The sequence below is a fragment of the Dermacentor variabilis genome, chromosome 5 (genome assembly GCF_050947875.1).
Source record: "Dermacentor variabilis isolate Ectoservices chromosome 5, ASM5094787v1, whole genome shotgun sequence".
Classification (NCBI taxonomy): Eukaryota; Metazoa; Arthropoda; class Arachnida; order Ixodida; family Ixodidae; genus Dermacentor; species Dermacentor variabilis.
The window spans coordinates 87,993,916-88,016,722 of record NC_134572.1 but is presented as its reverse complement, the minus strand read 5'-3'; the positions used below and the strand labels follow the sequence as shown (position 1 = coordinate 88,016,722).

The following is a 22,807-nucleotide window of genomic DNA, read 5'->3' as shown; positions in this document are numbered from 1 at the left end:
TAGCAATAGGTGCAACCAATGTTACAGTTCTGAAAAATATTTGGTCTTTTTGTCATTGTACCTTATTGCTTTCAACAACTGGAAGATATAAATTAAGAAAGGTGTATGGATGAAGGCACTTTAAATATGGCCATTCGTAACCAGGTCAAGTGTAGCAGTGTTGAGGCGGGCCGTTTTGTAAAGTTAGTGCCGTTCTTTCCTTCAGTGTATGCAGTTTCACTAAAGATGCACATAAAAACTGCTGCCATTGCTCGGATTTGTTGTGCAGGCTAACTGGGAAATAATTGATGCTAGGACATATGCTGGAGAAAGCAAAATGTAACTGCTCACCTGCCTCAGCATTGTTGGTGGAGTGTGCTGGTCAGTATTAGCAGCAAAAAAAAATAATTCATTGAGAGCTGGCATCCTGCCAGTGTGTTAGTCGGTTGCTGCTGACAGGCTGAATTTGTTCTGGTTTAGTATGACCAGTGATGTTCATTTGAGCTCACAATGTAGGCACAGTGAATGTGCAAGGAAAAGAAAACTGTCTGGCAACATACCCCTTACAGTGCAAGAAGCGTATGTGATGGGAACAGTGACTGTATCCCTTTAAATTACTTCTTTAAATATAATAATATTTTAATCGAAGTTTATAGCTTCTAATAGAGTATTGGAGGGGAAAGCGTAGGTGTGCTCACCGAGAAAAAAAAATAAGTATAGAATGAGTACGGGGAATTAATCTCGCCTGCGCCCACTAAGCCATACGTGGCAAGGTGTAGGTCGGCGGCTCGTTTTGTCCGTCTCCCATCTTGACGCATCGCTCGTGGCCGACAACCAGACAACAATGCCCGTGCACGTCTTGAACTGCGCACACTCTCGATGCGTCACGCTGCTCTGTCTAGTGAGCTGACGCCCCAGACTAAAGGGAGAGGGTGGTTAGCATGTCTGGGTTTCTCCCGCCAGACGGAGGTGCGAAAGGGCAGGCAGGTGTGTGCTGACACTGCTTTGAATCTGGTTGCTCACCCCCCTCCCTGTGCGTCTGTGTGCGCCTGAATGGCTGCGAGTGTCTGAGAAGACGCCGCCCTGTTTGCCTACATTTGTTCGCTTCACCAGGTGGGGGAACGTGGACGGGGAACAGCACCCTGTCGTACACGCAGACGATGGTTCCCCCCGCCGGCACAGACAACTCGTTACGGCAGCAGCAGCAACAGCAGCAGCAACAGCAACAACAGCAACAACAACAGCAGCAACAACATCCGGCTTTCTGTACGTTGCATTCCTGTATTCCTGTCTCCCTCGCAGGGCTGCTCTTCTCATCGTTGTTTCAAGTTTCATTGGTCGTTTAATTTAATATGCCCCAGAGAGACAATTGTTGGGACCTTGCCTGATTAGTTCTCCCTTAATTTTTTTTTTTTTTTTTTGTCTCTTGTTCTTGATGGGGCAGGTGTCGGGTTCACTTTGTGACTTGTTTGTATCTGCATTGGCACGTCATTCTTCTGGTATTTGCCACCTGAGAGAAAATTGGCAGCTGTCCAGTGGCTGTTCTTCTATTGCATGAGACCATAGCTTTGTTTTAATTTGTATTGTAAGTATACTTACTCTGCTGCATTGGCTAATTGATCTGCTCGTCATACAGACAGGCAAAATCTTGTCAGACTAGTATTTTTTTTTCCTACAGGGTAACAGGGAGGAGGAAACCGTCCATCTCTTTTGATGCGGTGTGTGTTGGGTTCTCATCATGCGTTGTTTATACCTGAAAGGGCTCCGTGTGCTCAATCTTTTCCCCTTGATGGAAACCTGACAGCTGTCATAGATCTTGTATTAATTGTGGCTAAGCTTCCTGTTTTTCTTGCAGAGTCGGCTCTTTCCTTAGATGAACGTGAGGGCATGCTGTTTGGTTTATCAAAAGATAAGCTTAAGAAGTGTGCAAGACACCAGATAGTTCTAGAACCTATGGATGCAATATTTAAGCCCACAAAGCTCAATGTATCATTTTTTGATACGCTGATACACCTAAAAACTCTTATGTCCTGGAAACCCAACGCAATACCCATACTAATGTATTTGATATTCTGGAGGTTGTTTTCAATTATAGATAGCTCAGCAAATTAGTTACTAACCAATTGATTAATTACTGTATAATTAATTTTAATCAATCATGATTTCACTATTCTCTTGGTAACAATATACAATCATGGCCAGAAATAAATGTGAACCAAGTTGTTTTAATTGTCTTATATGTGAAGTCATGTTCGGTGTTCCTATGGCTCTTCGTAGAAAAACTCTTTCAAAAAATTTTTCATAGAACCTCAACATGATTGGGGTGGACCTCTCTTTATGACTCTAACTTTCTTTGTCAAAGGTGGACTTTCTTCTTTGTCCAATGCTTGCAAAAAGCTGCTCGCAATCCTCATGGCTGAAAAGTATATATATATATATATATATATATATATATATATATATATATATATATATATATATATATATATATATATATATATACTTTTCAGCCATGAGGATTGCGAGCAGCTTTTTTGCAAGCATATATATATATATATATATATACACACACAAATACATAAAACTAGCGATACATTTATTGACAGGCACCTGCTTCATGGCAACACCAACATGCCCCTCCCCCTCTCCCTTCTTACATTGAAAGGAAAAGTTAGGTCATGGAAGTTTGGGAGGATTACTACTCATGAAATTGCAGAACTTGTTTTGTTTTTGTTTCTTTTCTTCATTTTCCACTTTTTTATGGTGCCTTTTTTTCTTTGAAGCAACAATGTCAATCCATTGTCAGCACTATGAAGGAGCTCTCTTGATGTGCAGTCTTTTAATGTGCTCAGAGTGTTAGCTTTAATTATTACTACTACAACATTCAAATCTCTGTCATTTGAAATCTTTCATTTTGACTACTGGTAATCTGTTAATCCCAGCACAGTCGCATCTATTTGAATAGGGAAAAACTCCTTCAAATTAGAACTCCTATAATTGCACAACTGCTATTTCAAAAAAATAATAAATTCTTGCTTCCATAGGTCACTATTCCGACAAACTAAAGCCAAGGTCTAGTGGGTCGCTAGCCACCATAACGACATGTACAGCAGAAATTCAGCCTTTTAGCTTTGCATGATATGTTAGGCCCACAGCACATGCATCTTATCTTCACAGAACCAAGAACTACCGTGCGATCAACATTTTAGTATACTGTCATCACAGGCTGTGCTTCAGTGGATAAGCAAATTATTGGTACAGTAACAAATTAGACTTTTAGGCGTTCCACATAGCCAATGAAGGGTGAGTGCTAAACGCTGTGGTGCCATCTGATAGGCATATAGTTCACAGGGCACACCAGCGCAATTATCCTTCTCTTTGCATTCCCAGTTGGAATTAGCCACACTTGCTCAGTGATCCGCAATTTCAGAGACAGCATTTATAAAAGTGCATGGTAAGGCACTATCCTTTGGTGATGCGGTGTAGTCGCTGTTGAGTAATTCGGGCAGTTTTGTGGAAATTTTAGACACCTTGCGGCACACTGCTTGAGAATTTGGACGGCATCCTGCTCTGCCGGCACAACTGCATGACGACTCAACCACCAAACCATGGCACAAGTCCTGCTACTAAGTTTTAAAAGTCTGTGTTTGCGGTTTTTCGTGTGTCCAGATTTGTTCTTTATGTGCCAAATTGTGACATAGTCTTGCAAAACATCTCTGACTGCTCCTGCTAACCTTTTTCATTCGCAATCGTCAAGCACCTTAAAACAGCGCCCTCAGTATCTCTGTTGAAGGGGTTGGAGGGAACTTCCGGACAATGACTCATTGAATGATATTTTCACGGGTCTGTATTATATACACGGGAACATTATGTGTGGGTATATGATGTATATATTTATACAGTGTACTCTCTTTAAACGGAACCTTAAGGGACCAGGAAAATTGGTTCCGTTTATCAGGAGTTCCATTTACTGAGAGACAAAGCTAAATAATATCACATGAATACAGTCTACACTCATTACAACTGACCCGCATACAGCAGACTTTTGGATATAACGGACTGTATTTCAGCTTTGTTTGTTCAACCTACATTATTAATGCAACAAAGTTTGCTTTTATTGAACCACGCTACAACAGACCATCGGCTACAGCGAACGAAATTAGTGGAATTTTTTTTCAATATCGGCCGTGTAAAACGTGCTTTTGCCGTGTCAACATGGGTTGACAACTGACTTGCAAGGGTCAGCTGATATCATGGTTCAATATTGCGCGCATGGTGAAGGAAGGCGGGGCAGAAATGCGCCGTCTTTGTTTGCGCGCAAGGCACACAGAGTTCTGTTTTGGCGGTGGCTGCTTACGGCACGGCCACCGTATCTTGAAATAGATCTGATATGTGGGTAAAGTGCGCACCCACGCAGGCCTCATCTTTAACACGATTTGTGATGTGCAAAAAGTGTGCCCAGTGCCGGTAGCTTCGTGTGTGCTGTGCTTTCGACGTTTAGTTCGTGTTGAAGTGAGACACAGCACGAAGGTCAATTCGCGCGTTGCTGATGCCACGCTTATCTTGCTTAATTTGCTATTGCAATCGATGCTTCGTGCTTCAGGCGAAACTGCGACTTTTTTGTTTGCACATTTGTCGTTGACTCTTTGCATTAAAATTGTTTCGAAAGTTATTCTAAAGTTTTGGAAGCGAGGCGTTTCGGATATTACGAACTTTGGATAAAACAAGCTTTTTTGTCGGATTATTAGGGTCCATTGTAACGAGAGTCGACTGTACAAAATCAACCAACCATGATGATGGTGTTCCGTTTAAGGGCAGTTCCATTTATTGAGATTCCACTGTAGATACACAGGTTGTCCCACATAACTTGAGCCAAGGTTTTAAAAATGAGAGGCACTCTGGATGCTAGTTGAAACGAATGCATAATGTTGGCACCCGCCTAGAGTTACTCAGGCTATTTTTTTATTTTCCCCTTAAAACTAACGGGTTAGTTATGTTTCATTAATCAACTTTTTAAGTATTGGCTGCAGACCCCAATTGTTATATTCAAAGTTGTAGAGCACGTTGAGAAACCTCTCCATACGTTGTTTCCAACACTATATATCTCACGTGGTCCTTTTTCCACATCCCAAAGAAAGCCTGCGAAATATGAAAAAATACCATGTAACTAGGTGCTTGCGCAGTTATTGTACTGCTCTCAAGCATGCGATGGATGAACAAGGTTGGCCGCAGCGAGACTGGCCTGCGACAGGGCATTACGCTTGGTGAGGTATCTGGGCATGCGGCCCTTATCGCGTGACGGTGCAAATGCAGATTTAACTCCCCTCAATTTCTTTCTCGGGGGCTACGTCAAGGATCAAGTATACCGAACGCCAACCACAACCTCAGAGAACCTAAAAGAAAAAAGACAAGTCTGCGACTCATTCCCTGATACCATGATCAAGAACACCTCAGAAAATGTGCCTATGAGATGCCAAATGTCCATTCCAGCAGATGGTGACCTCTTCGAACACGCACTATAATCAAAGGGCGCTTTTCAGATGGAAGGTCATTGGAAAATCATTCTGGCCCTAACGCCACTTCCCCACCCAACCCCATTACACTCCGTCGGCAGGCTGCCAGCTCTTGCCCATTTCAAGCACAAAAAAATAAAGCTATGTTCTTGTTTTCTTTCATCTCTTTAAATGCAAGCGCGGCTGAGAGTGTACGCAGCCGTGCGCTCTGCTTTAGAGGTCATCTTTCACGTGTACAAATAGTGAACGTGGCATCGTGTAAGCTGTCTTCCCACGCATTTAGTATTGAAGGTTGCATACTCTCATATTTCAGTGACCCATTGGAGCAAGAGGCAGACGAAGCATTTGCTCCCCGCTGCCAGCGCTTTTCACGATAGCGTCATTCCAGTGCGGGCGACGCTATCAACCACGAGGACAGAATGCACGTTAAAGTGTGGCTGGCTTCGCATAGTTCGTACCGCCTATGTGAAGATATTGTCGATGTGGCATGAAACCGCATCATTCATTGCCGAGTCCCAAATTCATCAAAATGAATTTTCTCATTCAGATTTGCTTTTTTTCGATTGCCTGATAACTTGGAAAATTCTGCATCCCCTTTCGGTGCAAGAAAAATCTATTGGCGACTACTTATTTGCATTAAAAGGCTGAATTTCGATCCAACGAAATTTCGATGTAATAAAGTAAGTTGCTGATTTTACCTACTTTGTTACTATATTGAGGTTGAGCCATATTCTAGCCGATTCAAACATTAAACAAATTCTTGTCTGACGTGGCTGTGAGCCACGTTGGTAGCAATGAAGCTTGCTCATTGAAACTGAAACTTGATTTTACATCTTCTCAACTTTATATTCGTTTCTTTTCAGTACTTCAGATTTTCACATTCAAGCAGCAGCGAATATGGAGCAGCATAACATTCAATTGAATATTCAAAAGTATTGAATATTCGTATAAGCCTAGACTGGAAACGATACTGAAAGTAGCTGTAGAGAAGACATTATATTGTTTAATGCACTTGGAGGTGTGCCAGTATTTTTACTTAGGGTTTAAAGGTCCTAAACGTTCATTTAATGCAAAAGGAAATGAAGAATCAAAACTATCATGTCAGTACACCTTAAAGCCCTGTTTGAACCCCCCTGCTAAATGGTGTTTCTATTGTTTTGTCATTCTTTTTCAGGGCAGCACCACTCCATGATGCAGCAGGACATACCAGTGCAAGGAACTCTTTCAAACCAACCCGGTAAAGAAATATATTTTTTTAAAGGGGCTCGCTCTAATGAGAAATGTTCAGTAAACAGATTAGTGGATTACACTTCTGCAGTTGCTAATAGTCCCAGTTATAGCATGAACAGCTGGTTGGTACATTCTAGGAAAGAGATAAATACAGAAGATAGGTGTCGAACTTTCTCGGAAATTCCACACCAGTGACCTGCGATGTCAGATGTTGGCGACCTCTGCTTGCTGCATCATTGCAGCTCTGAGAGAGGATTGTATTCCCTTAGAGTGCAAACAAGAACTTAGCGAGGCAACTTTTATGACCTTTTGTTTTTCATAAATAACACAATATGGATGAAAAGACGGGGAATGCGGGAGATGGAAATTCAAGACGATGAGCAAAACGTGAACAAGGTGAATGCAGGAGAATCACAGATTACCGTTTTGACCATAAGTATTGACCATAAGGCCATGACTGCCTTTCTATCGCAATCATGGTCAAGTTTAGGCAATTCAGAGCCTTATGCACATTCTTTTTACCTCGATGCCTCTTTTTCTTAGCACCTTGCTGCATTCTGGCGTAGCTCTCCTTTCGAGCACCTATATTGTCACTATAAAAAAAAAAAAAGCTAAATGTTTTTTAATATTCTTTTCAAGTGCCTGTGAACAGCTGTTTACGAGATTTTGAGAAAAGCTTGCGATGAGGTTTTCTTTTATTTTAATTTTTAAATAGCTTTAATTTTCATCAAAACTTCAGATTTGAGATGAATCGCAAGAATGGTTATTTGTGATAAAGCAACAATATTCAGCACAATTGTTGAATAGGTTGAGGTCTCACAGTACACCAAATTTTAGAAAGCTACATGGATTGGTATAGTTAATAAAAAATCATAAATATAGCAACTTTTGAAAATTATAGCAAATTAAGCAGTTATTCTAAAACACTTCCACTTTGCACAGAATCCTCAAACAGCACTAGCTGACCCTTCTTTATGTCTACGTTTTACAGACAAAAATATATTATTTGTATATATATTGTCACATTGGTTTTGAATTTGCGAGAATGCCTTATGCATGAAATAGGTGCCTCCACACTGAAGAATTTAGCCATTTTTTTCCTCCTAAAATATTCATTTGGCAAAGAAGTCCCATTCACTTTCGGGCTACCAAGTGATATGCGCATGAAATATAAAATATTCAATGCGATCTAAAATATGAATTTTTTGACCCGTGTTGATCTCTCGTGGAATCGCCCAACTTTATTTGCCGACATCCGAAGCCGGCCGCACCGATTAGGCCTAACGAGCTAGACAGTGCGGTTAATCATGTGGCCGTGATGAAAATCTGCCACCGGCTGATGTGATAATGGGCCGCAAATCGTCACGAAAAGCTTGTTACTTATATGTTCCTATGTGTGGCTCATCAGTGATCGTTCACAAAGTCACGCATATGGGTGAGATTGATGGCCGTTGAAGTGGCGTTCAGGGCCGCGGTCGACCATCCAGCAACTACAGCGAACACGCGTGTCAAGTTCATGTGTGTGCTTGCGTGCGGGCAGAGTGCTCCCAGTTGCGCAAATCGGCATGTGTGAACAGTGACCTCGTGTATTCGCTGTGGTCAGTGTGCCTTCTGGTGGCTAATCAGACCGTTCTTCACACATGCTCTTGTGCGATTCGTGAAATGAATTATTTGAACATTCATTACTTGATGTGAAACTGAATGTTCAAGTATTCGCACACCGACACTTACAATGTGTCCTCCCGACCAGATAGTCTTTTGTCAAACTCTTGATTACATTCTTTGTGTATGTGCAGCTCCCGAGTACTGGTGCTCAATCGCCTATTTTGAGCTTGACCAGCAAGTTGGTGAGACATTCAAGGTGCCATCAACCTTTTCCGGTGTCATCATTGACGGCTACGTTGACCCATCCGGTGGAAACCGCTTCTGCCTCGGTGCCCTCTCCAATGTTCATAGAACAGAGAAGAGCGAGAAAGCGAGGTAATCTCATGCAGTCGTCGTTGTCTCTTCTGTTTCCTCTAGCATAGAAGCTGCTTTTGTTTTGTTACGGCAGAATGTTTTATGTGACAAGAACATTTTATCTAGAACGTGTTCCTTTTTTTTAACTTAAAGCCTTCATTTTGTCAGACTTTTTGTTTGACAAGCTCTTCCTCTTACTTGCTCATTTTGGTATTGTTGCACAGTCACATGATAAGTTATGCCAATGTTTAAAAAAAATATCCAGTGAGGGCTACATGCCATTTGCCCTTCACCCATGGAGATGCAGGTCTAAGTAAAGATGACACAAGCAATTTTGAAGGTTGTGGAAAGAATCTTTTGATTCTTGATAAGTTTACAGATTCAAAACTCTTCTGAAAAGTTCTGTTCTGGCAGCAGCTCAGCGCACCAAAATATTCTGTAGCTTCTAGCTATTCAGGGACGATCCAGCATTCTTTAAAATGTGCTAAATAAACAGTGCCGAGCCATTACCATATTTACTTGCATAACGATCGCACTCACATAATGATCGCACCCCTGAACTTTCTCATCAAAATTCTATTTTCTTTTCTTTCCCGTGTAATGATCGCACCCGAACTTGTCACAGCGATATGTCGTGTGCCAAGTCTAGCTAATGATGATCGCGTCGAATCCTGTCAAATGCTATGCGAATGACCCACGAAGACATGCCAAGCGGTCTGCACGCACCAAACATACTTAAGAAAATGCCCCATTCTATTCCTTTCATCACTTTCCACACTTCCATGAAAAAAAAAAAAAAAAAGTTACAACCAAACTTGCCTTGGCTTTATTATTTGTAGGCTTTATAATGGTTGTGGTCAACAACAACAAAAAAGAGGTGCTTTTCGGTTCTTCTCATCTGCACTCGTGGGCACGCAACAAATCGTGAGCAGTGACGATAGTAGCCATGTTTACACTGATAGTGTACCCTATTCACACACCGACACTTGTAACACAGCTAAGATATTCGCCCACCCTTAGCGGAAACATGCCACATTAGGATAGTAGTGAAGACAAATGCCGCAGTTTCCGCACCATACCCGCCATGTGTTTCAATGTCACTGGCAACTAAGCACGCCCATCTCTGTTTCTGCCCTCTCAAAGTGGACATGGCTTCATTGTTGCCACTGACTTGCCGATGTTAGCGATATTATTCATTACTGATACTGAAGAAACTGTTTCAATGCACGTAATGTACTCACGAAAAGAAAAAAATCGCGTTCGGCACGTTCGGCTTGCTCCGCCGGCCGCCATTTTTGTTTTGGTGTCTCATACTGTTGCAGCGGCAGCCGCCTGTTTGTTGACCTGTTGTCATCCTGCAGCAAATGCGCGATGGAAAAAACATTTTCTTTTCGCGGGAAATTTAACCTGCATAATAATCGCACCCTTGAATTTGCGGCAATTTTTTTGACAAATAAGTGCGATCGTTATGCAAGTAGATACAGTAAATGTTCACATTCGTACAGGCTCAGTGTAATTGCAGCTCCAAACGCAACAGCGTCCAGATGTTTTTGTCACACATATATGTCCGAATTGTTTACGAAGTATGCCCCAATTATTTACGAAGTACAGTAAAACCTCGATATAGGTAAAAAAAAAAACTCGAAATAGGTAAAAAGCGGCAATTTGCTTCATTATATCAAAATTTTGTTGTATAGAAATTTGACCTTTTATATAAATACGTACAGTCACCGATCAATTGTTCTTACACAGAAAGGGACCGCAGAACTTACTGACCTAATGGGCTATTGAAAAATTTGAATGAGAAAACTATCTATTTTGATAAATTTGGGAGTAGGCGACGAATGATACGGTTTCATGCCACGTCGACGATATCTTCACATAGGTGGTACAAATTAAGCGAAGCCAGCCACGCTTTCGCGCGCACTCCACCCCTGCGGCTGTGATAGCGTTGCCTGCACTGGGACGACGGCATCACGAAAAGCGTAGGTAGCAGGGAGCGAATGCTTCGTCTGCCTCTCGCTCCAATTGGTCACCAAAACTTGAGATTATGTAACGTTCAATAGTAAACACACTGGAAGACAGCTTACATAGTGCCATGGCAACTCATTGCACATGTGACAGATTACCTCTAGAGCCGAGACCACATGCACGCATGCGGATGCACACAAGCTTGCGTCTACATGCCTTGCGCCTGCCGTGTCTCGCGAGGAATTGTGGTCTGCATCCACAAATACGCACAACAGTGTGCGCTCACTGGGCTCATTCACAGATGTCTTGGAAGACGCCACTTCGTACTTTGTTATTGACAGTGTTCCAAAATGCTTCAATATATATAAAATGTAATTGTTATATTTTTAGTGCTGTTAGATCAGCACAAAAAAGGAAAGGTTAGGTACTATCTTGCATGATATACACCTGCTTTACTGAGAGTTGAATGTACCACGCCGTAGCTGCTTAGCCAGGTGCACTGATAAGAGGCAGCCAAAGCGTGTGATAACAGAGAGGAGCTGTTCACCCAGGTTGCACCACCTTTTGACGTGTGCGAGGCGTACTGTACTTTCTGCGCATGCGTGGGCACACGTCCGCAAGCGTACATGTGGTCTAGGCTTAAAGCAAGGTGTGCGGCTGCGTATGCATGCGCCAGCAATCGTGACTCATGCCAATTACCCAGCCCCTCACACGCGCTTGGTCACATTACCGCGACCTCGCTCCCCTCCCCCTCTTTCCCTTTGGTCGTGTGGGGAGACGGCACTAGTACGAGAAGCCATCATCTTTCTTTCTCACCCTCATGCACTTTCACTCGCACTTAAAGTACAAAGTATGTGGGCCGCAATAGGATCTTAAAGGGCCCCTCACCAGGTCTGGCCATTTTGAGCTGACAAGCGCACAGCATACAATGCGCGCTAACGATCGAATTTGCTAAGAATCACATCGCTACGCACTGTGGAAAGGTCTAAAATTTCAATCTGAACGCCGTCTTCCCTTTCTCTCCTGGCGACTGCGCTCCAAGTTGGACGGTGACGTAGTTGCATGCCTACACCTATGTAGTCGGGTCCGCAGTGTGACATCGCTCGTGGTGACACATGCCTTCGAGAATTATTCAAGGCAACATCTGTTGCCTGAATTGACTAATTGAAGTTTAGAGAAATAATAAAACACACAAACAGAATGTTTGCGTGTTTTTTGTTTTACTTCGCACCGAAGCAAGAGAGATGTACTTTCGCTTCGTCTGCTTGTTCACACAGTCGTGTTGTCATGTGCACAGGTACCAAAACTATGCAATTTTCTATCGTGTTTCGGCATGTGATCATGCTCTGCAATCCGCTTGCTCTGCCTCAGTATTTGTGTAGCACTGAATTATACCGCTAGTCCTGTGTCCTTGTCGACAGCGCGCAAAGTCGTGCGCTGTGCAAAAGCAAACAGTCACAACAGCTCGTGTGCAGTCCCCAAAAAAATATGCTAGGAGGAAAAAAAAGAATGAAGGTGGGACCCATGACATATGCGCCACGCGATCCTCGAAGTACGGTATGGGAGAACGCAGGGAAGGAATTTTGCTTGCAGAGGCTAGACAGGGCGAGTGGAGGGAGTGTCTCTCTATGCAGTGGTGCTCACCTCCTGAAATCATGGGTTCGCGGCACTGAAATATTTCTGTCTCGGCTATTAATTAGCCGATTTGACATACTTTTGCGGCAGAACGCTCCCTAGAGGACACATAACAACTTTCAGCATATAACTGCTATGGGGCCTGGTGAGGAGCCCTTTAACATAGTTGAACTTTATACAGAACATGATGTAGGGCCACTTTGGCCGTCGCTCTCGTTGCGCTGCGCGCGGTTCGAGAGGTGCGTTTTGCTTGTAGGTTAATCATTTGACCATGTGCGGCCATGGAAGTTTCCATTTACAGTTGCCGACTGAATTTCCGGACTTCAAAAATTCGGACATGCTCGATTATTCGTACTGCTTCGGGGCACCGCCATTCTCCATATAGACCATAATGTATAACAACTGCTGAAAATTCGGACACCTTGCAACCTCTCGTCTCATTTTTCGGACACTCCTTGAGCCAACTCGAGCGAGAGCACCATTCACCGACTCTGACTGGTGCATGGTTCAACTTGCTGAATGCCATTTTTGTTTTGAACGGAGCCTCCTTGCTGCCCCACGAAGTAACGCTACTGTAAATCCCCGCACATCATCATCGTTACTGCCTGGTTTGGTAGAGTGGCTCTACAGCAGTTTCGGTTTCAGCTTAGTAAGCCAAGTCAAGACAATCCAGCAGCTGATTTGTTTCATTGCACACGACGCTGCGAGTAGGCCACGTTTTTCGTTTGTGTGACTGGTGTCAGCATGGTGGTGTTTGCTTTGTGTGCAGTGTCGAGGTTCCGATGATCCAGCACGGCATACGGAAACATTGCGCCAAGTGTCTAATGGCGCCGACAGTGCCCGCGCAGACTTCGCTGGGGAATGTCGGCAAGCCGTTGCCGGGAGGCCTAAGATTTGTCGCCTTCCGATGTGCTCCCTACTGACGCGGAAAACGTTCTGCCAAGACCTGCGCAGTGGTTGCATTGCGATTCCGGACACCGTCTCATTTGACAGTTTCACAGATGCTGACACTGACATGTGCAGAACTCGACAACGGCGAGATCATTCGTCAGGTTTCTGCTGCACCGCCGGACGATGACTCTGAGAGTCAGAAGATGAAGCACCATGTGCTATGCTGCCATCGCATGCGTAGTGTGTACAAGCAGTGACTGTGCTTTCAGCCGCCTATAGTGACCGTACGACCCTTTCCGACATTCAGGCCTATTTGATTGCGTGTAAATGGAACAGCATGCAACGGTGCATTCACAATTTCTTCAAGCCTACTGCCGAGCCCGAGTAAGTGCGTGGAAATAAAAGGATTTCATTTTTTTTCTTAATCTGTTTTTTCGGACACCTGTTTATTTGGACATTTCCGCAGTCTGCGTAAGGTCCGAATAAACGGTCGCCGACTGTATTGTCTCGGCATTCCTTTGCAGCAGAAGCGAAATTTCGTTAGACAGTGAAACCTCGTTAAACCATGGTTGGCCGGAGCTCGGAAAAAGTACGTGCTAAACGGTAGTACTGCTTAACCAAAATAGCATTAGATCGTCCACTTACCTGTCAAAAACGGAACTCGGAGAGAGTGCGATGAAAGGGAAAAAAAGCATGCAGTATTTATTCACTTCGCGCAAGAAAAGTGTTTTCTATTGATGGCACGGCAGCCTAGCAGCGACGACAGCGGCCTCAAACTTACTGAATCTGCGAGCCAGCTTTTCAGCCAGCCCCCTCTTCTCGGCAAACACTCGCATGGCGGATTGCTTGTCGGCGTTGCATATTTTCCGTGCACACGGGCGGTAGCACTGCAGGAGTTGCGGGGTGCCTTTTTCATACCGGGGTGCTGTTCTCTTTGCGACGATTGCATTTATGAGGCTGACATAACGCGTAGCTTCTGCCACTGTCGGGCCTGAATCACCCGTGCTGTCGCTTTCTGTGTTGAACTCATCACTGTTGCTAGTCGACACTTCGGTAACAACAGAGGCAACGATGGCAAAAAGTCAAGCCTCATAGCCGACATCTCTTCGTGGTCAGAGCAGCACTGCCTAGCAACTTTTTCACATTCCAAATGCCACACACCGTAGTCAACTGTAGGTCCCTGTCGCGTTCCAGCGCAGTCTTCTTCGTGACACATTCGATAGCACGAACAATGTCTAATTTTTCTTCTATGCTGAGCACCCGGCGTCTTTTTTATCCAAGTTTTGGTATGACGTGAGTCCTTGTTTGCATGACGCCACAGTGCTCTCTGGCACGGCACCGAGATGATGTTGATGTGGCTTCGCACGCAAATGCACAGGGCACTTGGAGGCTGTTCTGATCTCTGAGGCTTGTTGTTTTGCCGGGCGCCCCAATGAAGACGACGCACCGCTGTGTTTGCGCGACGAAAAGTGGAAACACTACACGTGTTAACCGATACGTATGCAATAACCTGGTACGGTGTATACAGATAGAAAACACATTCTGTTCAATGGCCGCTGATTCGGGTATTTCACTTTACTACTTTAAAGCGAAACTACTGTTTGAGCGGGTACGGTTTAACGAGGTTTTACTGTATTGAAATCGCATACAAATACACTTCGTTTATTGAGGTTCTAATTACATGATGTTCTATGGACAAACAGCAAGGAAAAGTTAAATACTTCACTATATTACAAATTTCGTTATACAGTCGCCGACTGATTTTTCGGACTCCAAAAATTCGGACATGCTCGATTATACGGTCTGCTTCGCGACACCGCCATTCTCCCCATAGACCATGATGTATAACAACTGCTGAAAGTTCGGACACCTTGCAACCTCTTGTCTGATTTTTCGGACACTCCTTGAGCCAACTCGATCGAGAACACCATGCACCGGCTCTGATTGGTGCATGGTTCGACTCGCTCAACGCCATTTTTGTTTTGAACGGAGCCTCCTTGCTGCCCCACGAAGTGGCTCTACTGCAAATCCCCGCTCATCATCATCGTTTCTGCCTGGTTCGATAGAGTGACTCCAGCAGTTCCGGTCTCGGCTTAGTAAGCCATGTCAAGACAATCCAGCAGCTGATTTGTTTCTTTCTTCGCGCACGATGCTGTGAGTAGGCCACATTTTGGTTTCTGCGACTGCTGTCAGTGTGACTGCCTGGCGGTGTTTGGTTTGTGTACTGTGTCAAGGTTGCGGTGATCCAACGCAGCATACGGAAACATCACGTCAAGTGCCTAATGGCGCCGACAGTGCCGGCGCAGGCTGTGCTGGGGAAAGCCAGCTAGCGGATGCCGGGGGGCCTAGGATTTGTCGCCTTCCGATGTGCTCCCTACTGATGCCGAAAATGTTCTGCCGAGACCTGCGCAGTGGTTGCATTGCGATTCCGGGCACCATCTCATTTGACAGTTTCACAGGTACTGACACTGCTGTACTGACATGTGCAGAACTCGACGACGGCAAGCTCATTCGTCAGTTTTCTGCTGCACCACCGGACAATGACTCCGAGTCGGAAGATGATGCACCATGTGCTACGCTGCCGCCGCATGCGGAGCATGTACAAGCAGTGACTGTGCTTTCAGCTACCTAAAGTGACCGTACGACTCTCTTTGAGATTCAGGCTTACCTGATTGCGCATAAACGGAACAGCATGCAAGGGCACATTAACAATTTCTTCAAGCCTACTGCTGAGCCCGAATAAGTGCGTGGAAATAATGGATTTTCTTTTTCTTAATCTGCTTTCTTGGGCACCTGTTTATTCAGACATTACCGCAGTCCCCGTGAGGTCCGAATAAATGGTCGGTGACTGTATTGAAGTTCGTTGTATCGAGGTTTAACTGTAGGACCCAATTATTTACGAACTCCTATATTTATGACTACTCCATTTTGTTTTATGAATCACTCAGCGTCTTAATGTTGAAAAGTTCCTTTCGTGGCTTGTTAGACTGATCGCAGTTCACGTTGAAATTAGAGTTTTAGTCCCCTATATAATGTAGTTTACTAAGGTAATGGCTGCACAGCCACTTTTCAAATAGACAGTATTGTGTGCATCAGCTAAATCTTGTGCACTAGCGAAAAACACAGTTTTAACCTGTTCACATGGTAATCACAGCCGTTTCCAGTTCAGAAAGGAAGTACACTGTGGAGGAGAAACATACACATCTGTTGGGAAAACTGTCTGTCATTGCCATCTTGCCAACATAACTCGCATCTCTTTTCATTATGTGGCAGTGTCATCTCAGTCTTCCCCCTCTCAATTTGCCTGTTTTTTTTTTCGCAACCATGGAAACCAGTAGTTTAGGGAAAATTGGCACCAGCAAGCCTCCAGTGCCTACCTGCGTGAGACTGACAGTGCCTGCTGCATTCTCTTTCCCCAGGTTGCACATTGGCAAAGGAGTGCAGCTAGACCTGCGTGGTGAAGGGGACGTCTGGTTGCGCTGCCTCAGCGATCACAGCGTCTTTGTGCAGAGCTACTACCTAGACCGGGAGGCTGGCAGGGCGCCCGGAGATGCCGTGCACAAGATCTACCCAAGTGCCTACATCAAGGTCCATACTGTTCTTGCCTAATCGCAGACAGTTCACAGAGTGGAGAACATGTTTAACTCTTCAAAATTGTTTATAAACGCACTTCATTATGTTGAGGTTCTAAGTGTGTAATGTTCTATGGGCAATAAGTTATAAAGAGGTAAATACTTCATTCATTATATAGAGGTTTAACTGCAGCCAAAGGAATCAGTGGTGCATGCTGGCGTTTTTTCTGCATCTAGTTTACTTCAACCCACCGGACAATTAGATGAATTTCGTTGGTCCCCTCAGGGTCGAACTTGTAGCAGCGTGACTATTGCCACCGAAGCAGGTGAAGATGAGATCATGTGCAGGTAGCACAAGAATAGAACACGCTAGTGTGCTCGACTTGAATGGCCGCATTGTCGGCCGCTCCCGAGATCCCACTGCACCTTGGGTGGCCGGCCCAAACAAACCATGCCCACAGCGACTATTTCCTCGCGCTGCCTCCCACAAATTGGTGGCCCAGACGACCGAGCCCAGCCATGCAAATGTCAATCCACAAATCGGTGGCCCGTATGACTGAACCCAGCCTACCCGCAAAATGGAAATCGAATGTATAAGAATGATGTTGCACATCCTGAATCGGAGCATGTGACTGAGGTCTGTTTCACCATGTCACCTTGGTCTTTTGTGCAGGTTTTTGACCTTCGGCAGTGCCATGGCCAAATGCAGCAGCAGGCACAGACGGCGCAGGCAGCAGCGGCTGCCCAGGCCGCAGCGGTTGCTGGCCACATCCCAGGGCCTGCGTCAGTGGGCGGCATTGCCCCTGCCATTAGTGAGTTTACCCTGATAGTTTTTAGGATGGCACCACTTGGCTCCATCTGGTGGAAATTTTAGTTATTTACGCATCGAAACTTTGCTACAAGTTTTTCAGTACAGCTGCTAAAGAGAGTTTCGCAGCCATTTTCGTGCGGTTAAGGCTGGCGTGCGGCAGCATTCTCGGCATCAGCCGGTAGCAACACAACCTGCACGAAAGTCCCGATTTTTCACTTTGAAACAGTGAATCAAAGATTATAAAATGAATACGTAGGTTACGTTGCATATACCTCACTCGAGTAGACAAGAGATATGTTTGTAGCATTTCCATTTAGCCATTAATGCACAATTTTTTATTGTCATATTGCATTTTGCCCACTCACTGTTGGAGGAGAGCTAGGAGTCTGTACGGCTACAGCAGTAGAAGCTAATGGTATGGTCAGCAACGCTACCTGCATGGGAGCCCCATATGAGTATGACCAGGGTTTTGGGTGATGAATCATCACTAAGAAAATCCAGCAAAGAGACCCCTAGTATTAATTATAATTCACTTATACAGCTTCACTGTCTCTTGTGTACCAATTGCTCAAATTGGCATTCATCTGGGAAGGATTCTTAAAATTTTTTCTGATGCAAAGTGTACCATATTGCACAATATGTTTTCCTGTTTATAACTTCTTGAAACCCAATCTCTCTGGCAAGTAGAGGATGTTTGCTTACAGTCAATTTCCATTAACTCATTATGTGTATGACAATCGAAACCTACAATAACAAAATCGGAGGGGCTAGCGAAAAAATTGTGTTTTGTGAGAATATCATTGTTCCAAAATAAGACTGTACAGATAGGAAATGTGCTTAAAAAGGAAAGTCACTGTCAAAATTTTGTTAGCCTACTTTAGCGAGTTTTGCTCGAGGCTATCCAGGGTCACATTCCCAACAGCACAAATTGTATCCAATGCATCCGTCAGAGATGGTGACACTAGCATGGCGTTTTGTCGGTGACCTTTGAGGATGTGATCGCTTTAGGAAGAGTTTGCATGATTCAGCATTGGACGTGTCAGCGTCTTCAAGCAACAGCGATCCTGCAGTGCTAAGCATGCCCTCTTGGCACCAGGAACACTTGTTTCTTGTGTATGTGGTACTCGCCTGTGGACACCGACATTTCTGATGCCGATGTGTGATACCTCGTAAAAGTGTTCGTATCACTGACAGGGATGTGCCAAGAATATGCGTGCATCTTCTGGCAAATCGCCAGGTTCATATGTGATGCCTGCTGGACGGTACCAAAGCATGCTTGATTCACATTCACAGTGCATATTCTTTCTTAGATTATCACTTTTGGGGACACGAAACAGTCGCTCTTTTCAGTCACGGCCGGAGGGGTGGCAGCCCGCTCAGCGGCCACCATCTGAAGCGCTAGCATTAAAGTCCACATCGGTGGGACATGGACTTCGTTTTCGTTGCACTTTGTTTTTTTTCTGCATACCACGGATTAATGCTCATTGAACCACAGAGTATGCACGTACTGGATGTGGTATGCAAATTGTCCTCAGTACTGGTCGATGGCTATGCGGCTGTGCCAATTGAAATGGATAATTGTCAAATAAGATGGTGGCCACAGCAGGTTCGGCACCAGCGATTGCTTCAGGTACTTTTCTGATCTTGTAAAGAAGTGGTGGCGGAGCCAGTTTGAGTGGCAGAAAATGCGTTTGAGCATTTTTCCAGACTTTGTAGATACTATTCTAGACTCTAAAGGTCATGGGATCAAAATGCGGCCGCAGCAGCTGCATTTTGATGGGTGTGAAGGGCAGAAAATGCAAAAACGCATTGAGGGCAGGTTAAATATCCCCTGGTGGTCAAAATTAAACCAGAGCCCTCCACTACAGTGTGCCTCATAATCAAATCATTGGTTTTGGCACGTAGAACCCCAGAATTCAATTCAATACAAAATTTCTGAACACAGTAAGATAATATGGGGACCAATGTTCTGTCAGATTTCATTCATGAGATTGCAGTTGAGTGGTGTTTGATTTTAGAGCTATACGAAATTCATTGACTCCTATGGGAGTTTGTCGAGGAAACAAAAATATTTAGTTGCAGCCAGACTATTTCCTTGTGTTAGACTTTCCTCATCACTGGCTTCAACTGTATATGGTTTTGTTAAGGTTATATTATATTGCTTTTTTGTTATCCTTAATTCTTCTCAGGCACTCTGTACACTACCTCTTTTTCTTTTTTAAGTAGCGAGTTTTTGTTGCTGTTGCTTTTGATTTTCATGGGGTCTGTCAGGCAGTTGCAAGACTTACTTTTTTGTCGGCATCAATTTTTATCCATGGAAACGTTGATTGACAAAACTTCTAACATGAAAGCCAGCTCAGTAAAATGCAGTATATTTTGGCACAAGAAAGTCTAGCGAAAGTGTTAGAATAGTATGGTGTGCAGTCTGTCCCCCAGGAGTCACAATATGAGCATAAAAGCTGACTCACTGGAGCATGTCAATGTGGTGGATTTTAGGTTCGTATCTTAAAGCACTCTGATTAAATGTCAACAAAGGCGTGCTGACTTAAGATGCAGGCTATGGTCCTGAATTGAACAAAGAAAAAAAAAGTTAGAAAAAATAGTGTGGGTGTTGCACATATTGGCAGCGTCAAAAGCTTACAGGGTACCGAGTCCAAGAAAAACCTTGGCCTGTACAAATCCTAGGGTAGACAGCCTGGAATTTAAAATTACAGCCTGTAGTCATTATCAGGTTGTCTCTACTGTGCAGCAATGATAGCAACAGCCACAAGCTGCAAGTACAGTTACCAACCAATAATTTTGTGATCAAATAATTCAGACATGCTTGGCAAACCGGACTCTGCCTGCCCAACCGTCTGCTGCCACTGGATTGAGTAAGAAAAGTAGAGGTTTTCAAATATTTAAATATACAAATAGAAATCGAATAGCCAACATTCTAATAATTTCATTTGTGAATCAAATACCGAGCGTGCCTCATAATCAGAAAGTGGTTTTGGCACGTAAAACCCCAAATATTATTATTATTATTATTCAAATACCGACTACGGTTGAACTTCGCAATAACGAAATCGAAGGGGAACATAAGGAAATTCGCTTTTGCGAGAATTTCGTTGTTGCGAAATGAGACAGCACAGATAGGTAATGCGTCGCACAACGAAACTTTACTGTCGAAATTCCATTAGCCTACCTTGGCAAGCTTTGCTCGAGGATATAGAACCGCACTGTTGACAGTACAAAGTGTGCCGCATGCATCAACTGGCAGTGGCAGCACTGCCGTGGAGCAGTATTCTCAGTCGATTTCTTTCGGAGATACTATCACTTTTGCGAGATTTTGCAGAACTCGGCACCGGATGCAGAGCAGCAGTGCTCCACGTAAGCAGCCGCATTTCTCCGGCGCAAGCTGTCACCCGTAAACAACGACGTCTCCGGTGCCGAGCACGAAAGTGATTGTATCTCGTATACTCAAAGGCAATCGATTGAGATTACAGCTCCTTTGCGCAAATCTATGTCTGGTGCTGAATCTGCATGTGATACCCGTTGGGTGGCACCGAAACTAGCGTCCTTGAAACAAGGGATGCATATTCCCGGACGATCGCTTATCACGGCCCAATGCGTGGCACTTCATGCTGCGATTGCCATCTCAAGTGCCATAAACAATTCCACGTTGGTGGAATGGGGACTTTCTTTTTGCTGCGTTTTGTTCATTGACCGTGCACATTAAGCACTGAACTAGATGTGCAAAAACCATTTTCACATGCCAGTAGCAACATGCGTGCCACTTCGAACGGGCAATCATGAAACAAGATGGTGGCCACGACGTGTTTCAGGCGCACGTGATTGCTTCTGGCGCTTGGTTGTTTTTGTAAATGAAAATGGCGGCACCCACGCAAGTGTAATGTGGTGGTATTTTACGCAATTTTAGTGCAAAGAAATTGCACTTGAGCACATTTTGGAGCCTGCTAGCCTTGCGCAAGTAGGTATCATGCAGGCTTACGTTCCAGCAAATTTTGTTGACACAGGATTGTAGTACAGCGACATTTCGTTGTCGAGAGGTACGAAATGTATTGAATCCTATGGGTGTTCACCCGGGATATGAAAATATTTTGTTGTCATGAGGATTTCGTTGTTGCGGGGTTTCGTTATTGCGGCTTTCAACTGTATTAGGTTTTTAAAAAATTCTATAGAGTGTTTTTTTGAAAGCCTCGGTCAGGGTCGGTGCCTTGACTTGCGCAGCGCTCCCACAGCACGCGAACTCGGTTTCGGTTTGATCACGTCTATGGGACTGATTGAAACAATTGTGATGCAAACAGAAGGAACAACGAAAACAGCGAGTATGAAAAGCACGAAAGCAGGTGCAAAGGTCAGGCCAGTTAGCCTCCAGAAGGCATGCAGATTGTATCGGATACAGGCATTCAAGCTCACAGATTCGCACAGTTTGGAGTTTTCTGCCCACATGCGAGCTAACCTAGGTATGTGTGCTCGCCGTAGTTGCCGGCTCATTGCCTGCAAACCTGAACACTGCTTCAACGGCTATCAATCTAACCTGTATGTGTGAAGCAATGCAGTGACAAACTTTTTTGGCCAGTTGTGAAGTAAAGTCACTCATTTTCTGACAAACAAGATATTTCAGTTGTGCCACGTTAATAAAGATGACTGGTTCATGCTGCGCCATACGGATGTGTTGTGTGCAGGTCTGTCTGCGGCAGCAGGCATCGGTGTAGACGACCTTCGACGGCTGTGCATTCTGCGGCTGAGCTTCGTCAAGGGCTGGGGCCCTGACTACCCACGACAGAGCATCAAGGAGACGCCGTGCTGGATTGAGGTGCACCTGCACCGCTCGCTGCAACTGCTTGATGAAGTGCTCCACTCCATGCCCATCCACGACCCAAGACCACATGACTAGCCTCCTTACCCCACCCTCCCCTTCACCTCCTGCATCCCATCCTCCCTGTGTCCCCAAATTTTCAATCAAAATAAAAGCGACTGTGAAGAATACAAATGTGTGGATGCCATTTCGCATTCTCATTGTAATCACATGAACACAGATGGAGAGGGGAAACATTGCTTAAAGTGGTCCTGAACCACCCCTCGGCCTTGGTGAAAAGACACACTCCATGGATAGCGTATGCTGCTGTGAACATCTCAGCCAAATTTTGCCGTCATGCGCGGTGCATGGAGCTGACAGCTGGAGTGCAAAGTCACCTTTCTCACAAGCACTCTCTTTTCAACAGAAGCCTACTGCTCAC

The 22,807-nt window shown here is 44.5% G+C and overlaps 1 protein-coding gene across 2 annotated transcripts in view; it reads left to right on the top strand.

Annotated features, from left to right (window-relative positions):
• The window catches only part of Med (Smad/Smad4 homolog Medea), a 58,588-nt gene extending 36,023 nt beyond the window's left edge, over positions 1-22,565 (top strand). For both annotated transcript variants that reach the window (XM_075693064.1, XM_075693063.1), the window contains 6 exons: positions 1,093-1,245; positions 6,667-6,729; positions 8,519-8,702; positions 16,598-16,766; positions 17,424-17,562; positions 22,253-22,565. In XM_075693064.1, coding sequence (XP_075549179.1) covers positions 1,093-1,245; positions 6,667-6,729; positions 8,519-8,702; positions 16,598-16,766; positions 17,424-17,562; positions 22,253-22,464 — 920 coding nt within the window. In that variant the 3' untranslated portion in view covers positions 22,465-22,565. The remainder of the gene's footprint in view (positions 1-1,092; positions 1,246-6,666; positions 6,730-8,518; positions 8,703-16,597; positions 16,767-17,423; positions 17,563-22,252) is intronic.
• The last annotated feature ends 242 nt before the right edge of the window (positions 22,566-22,807 follow it).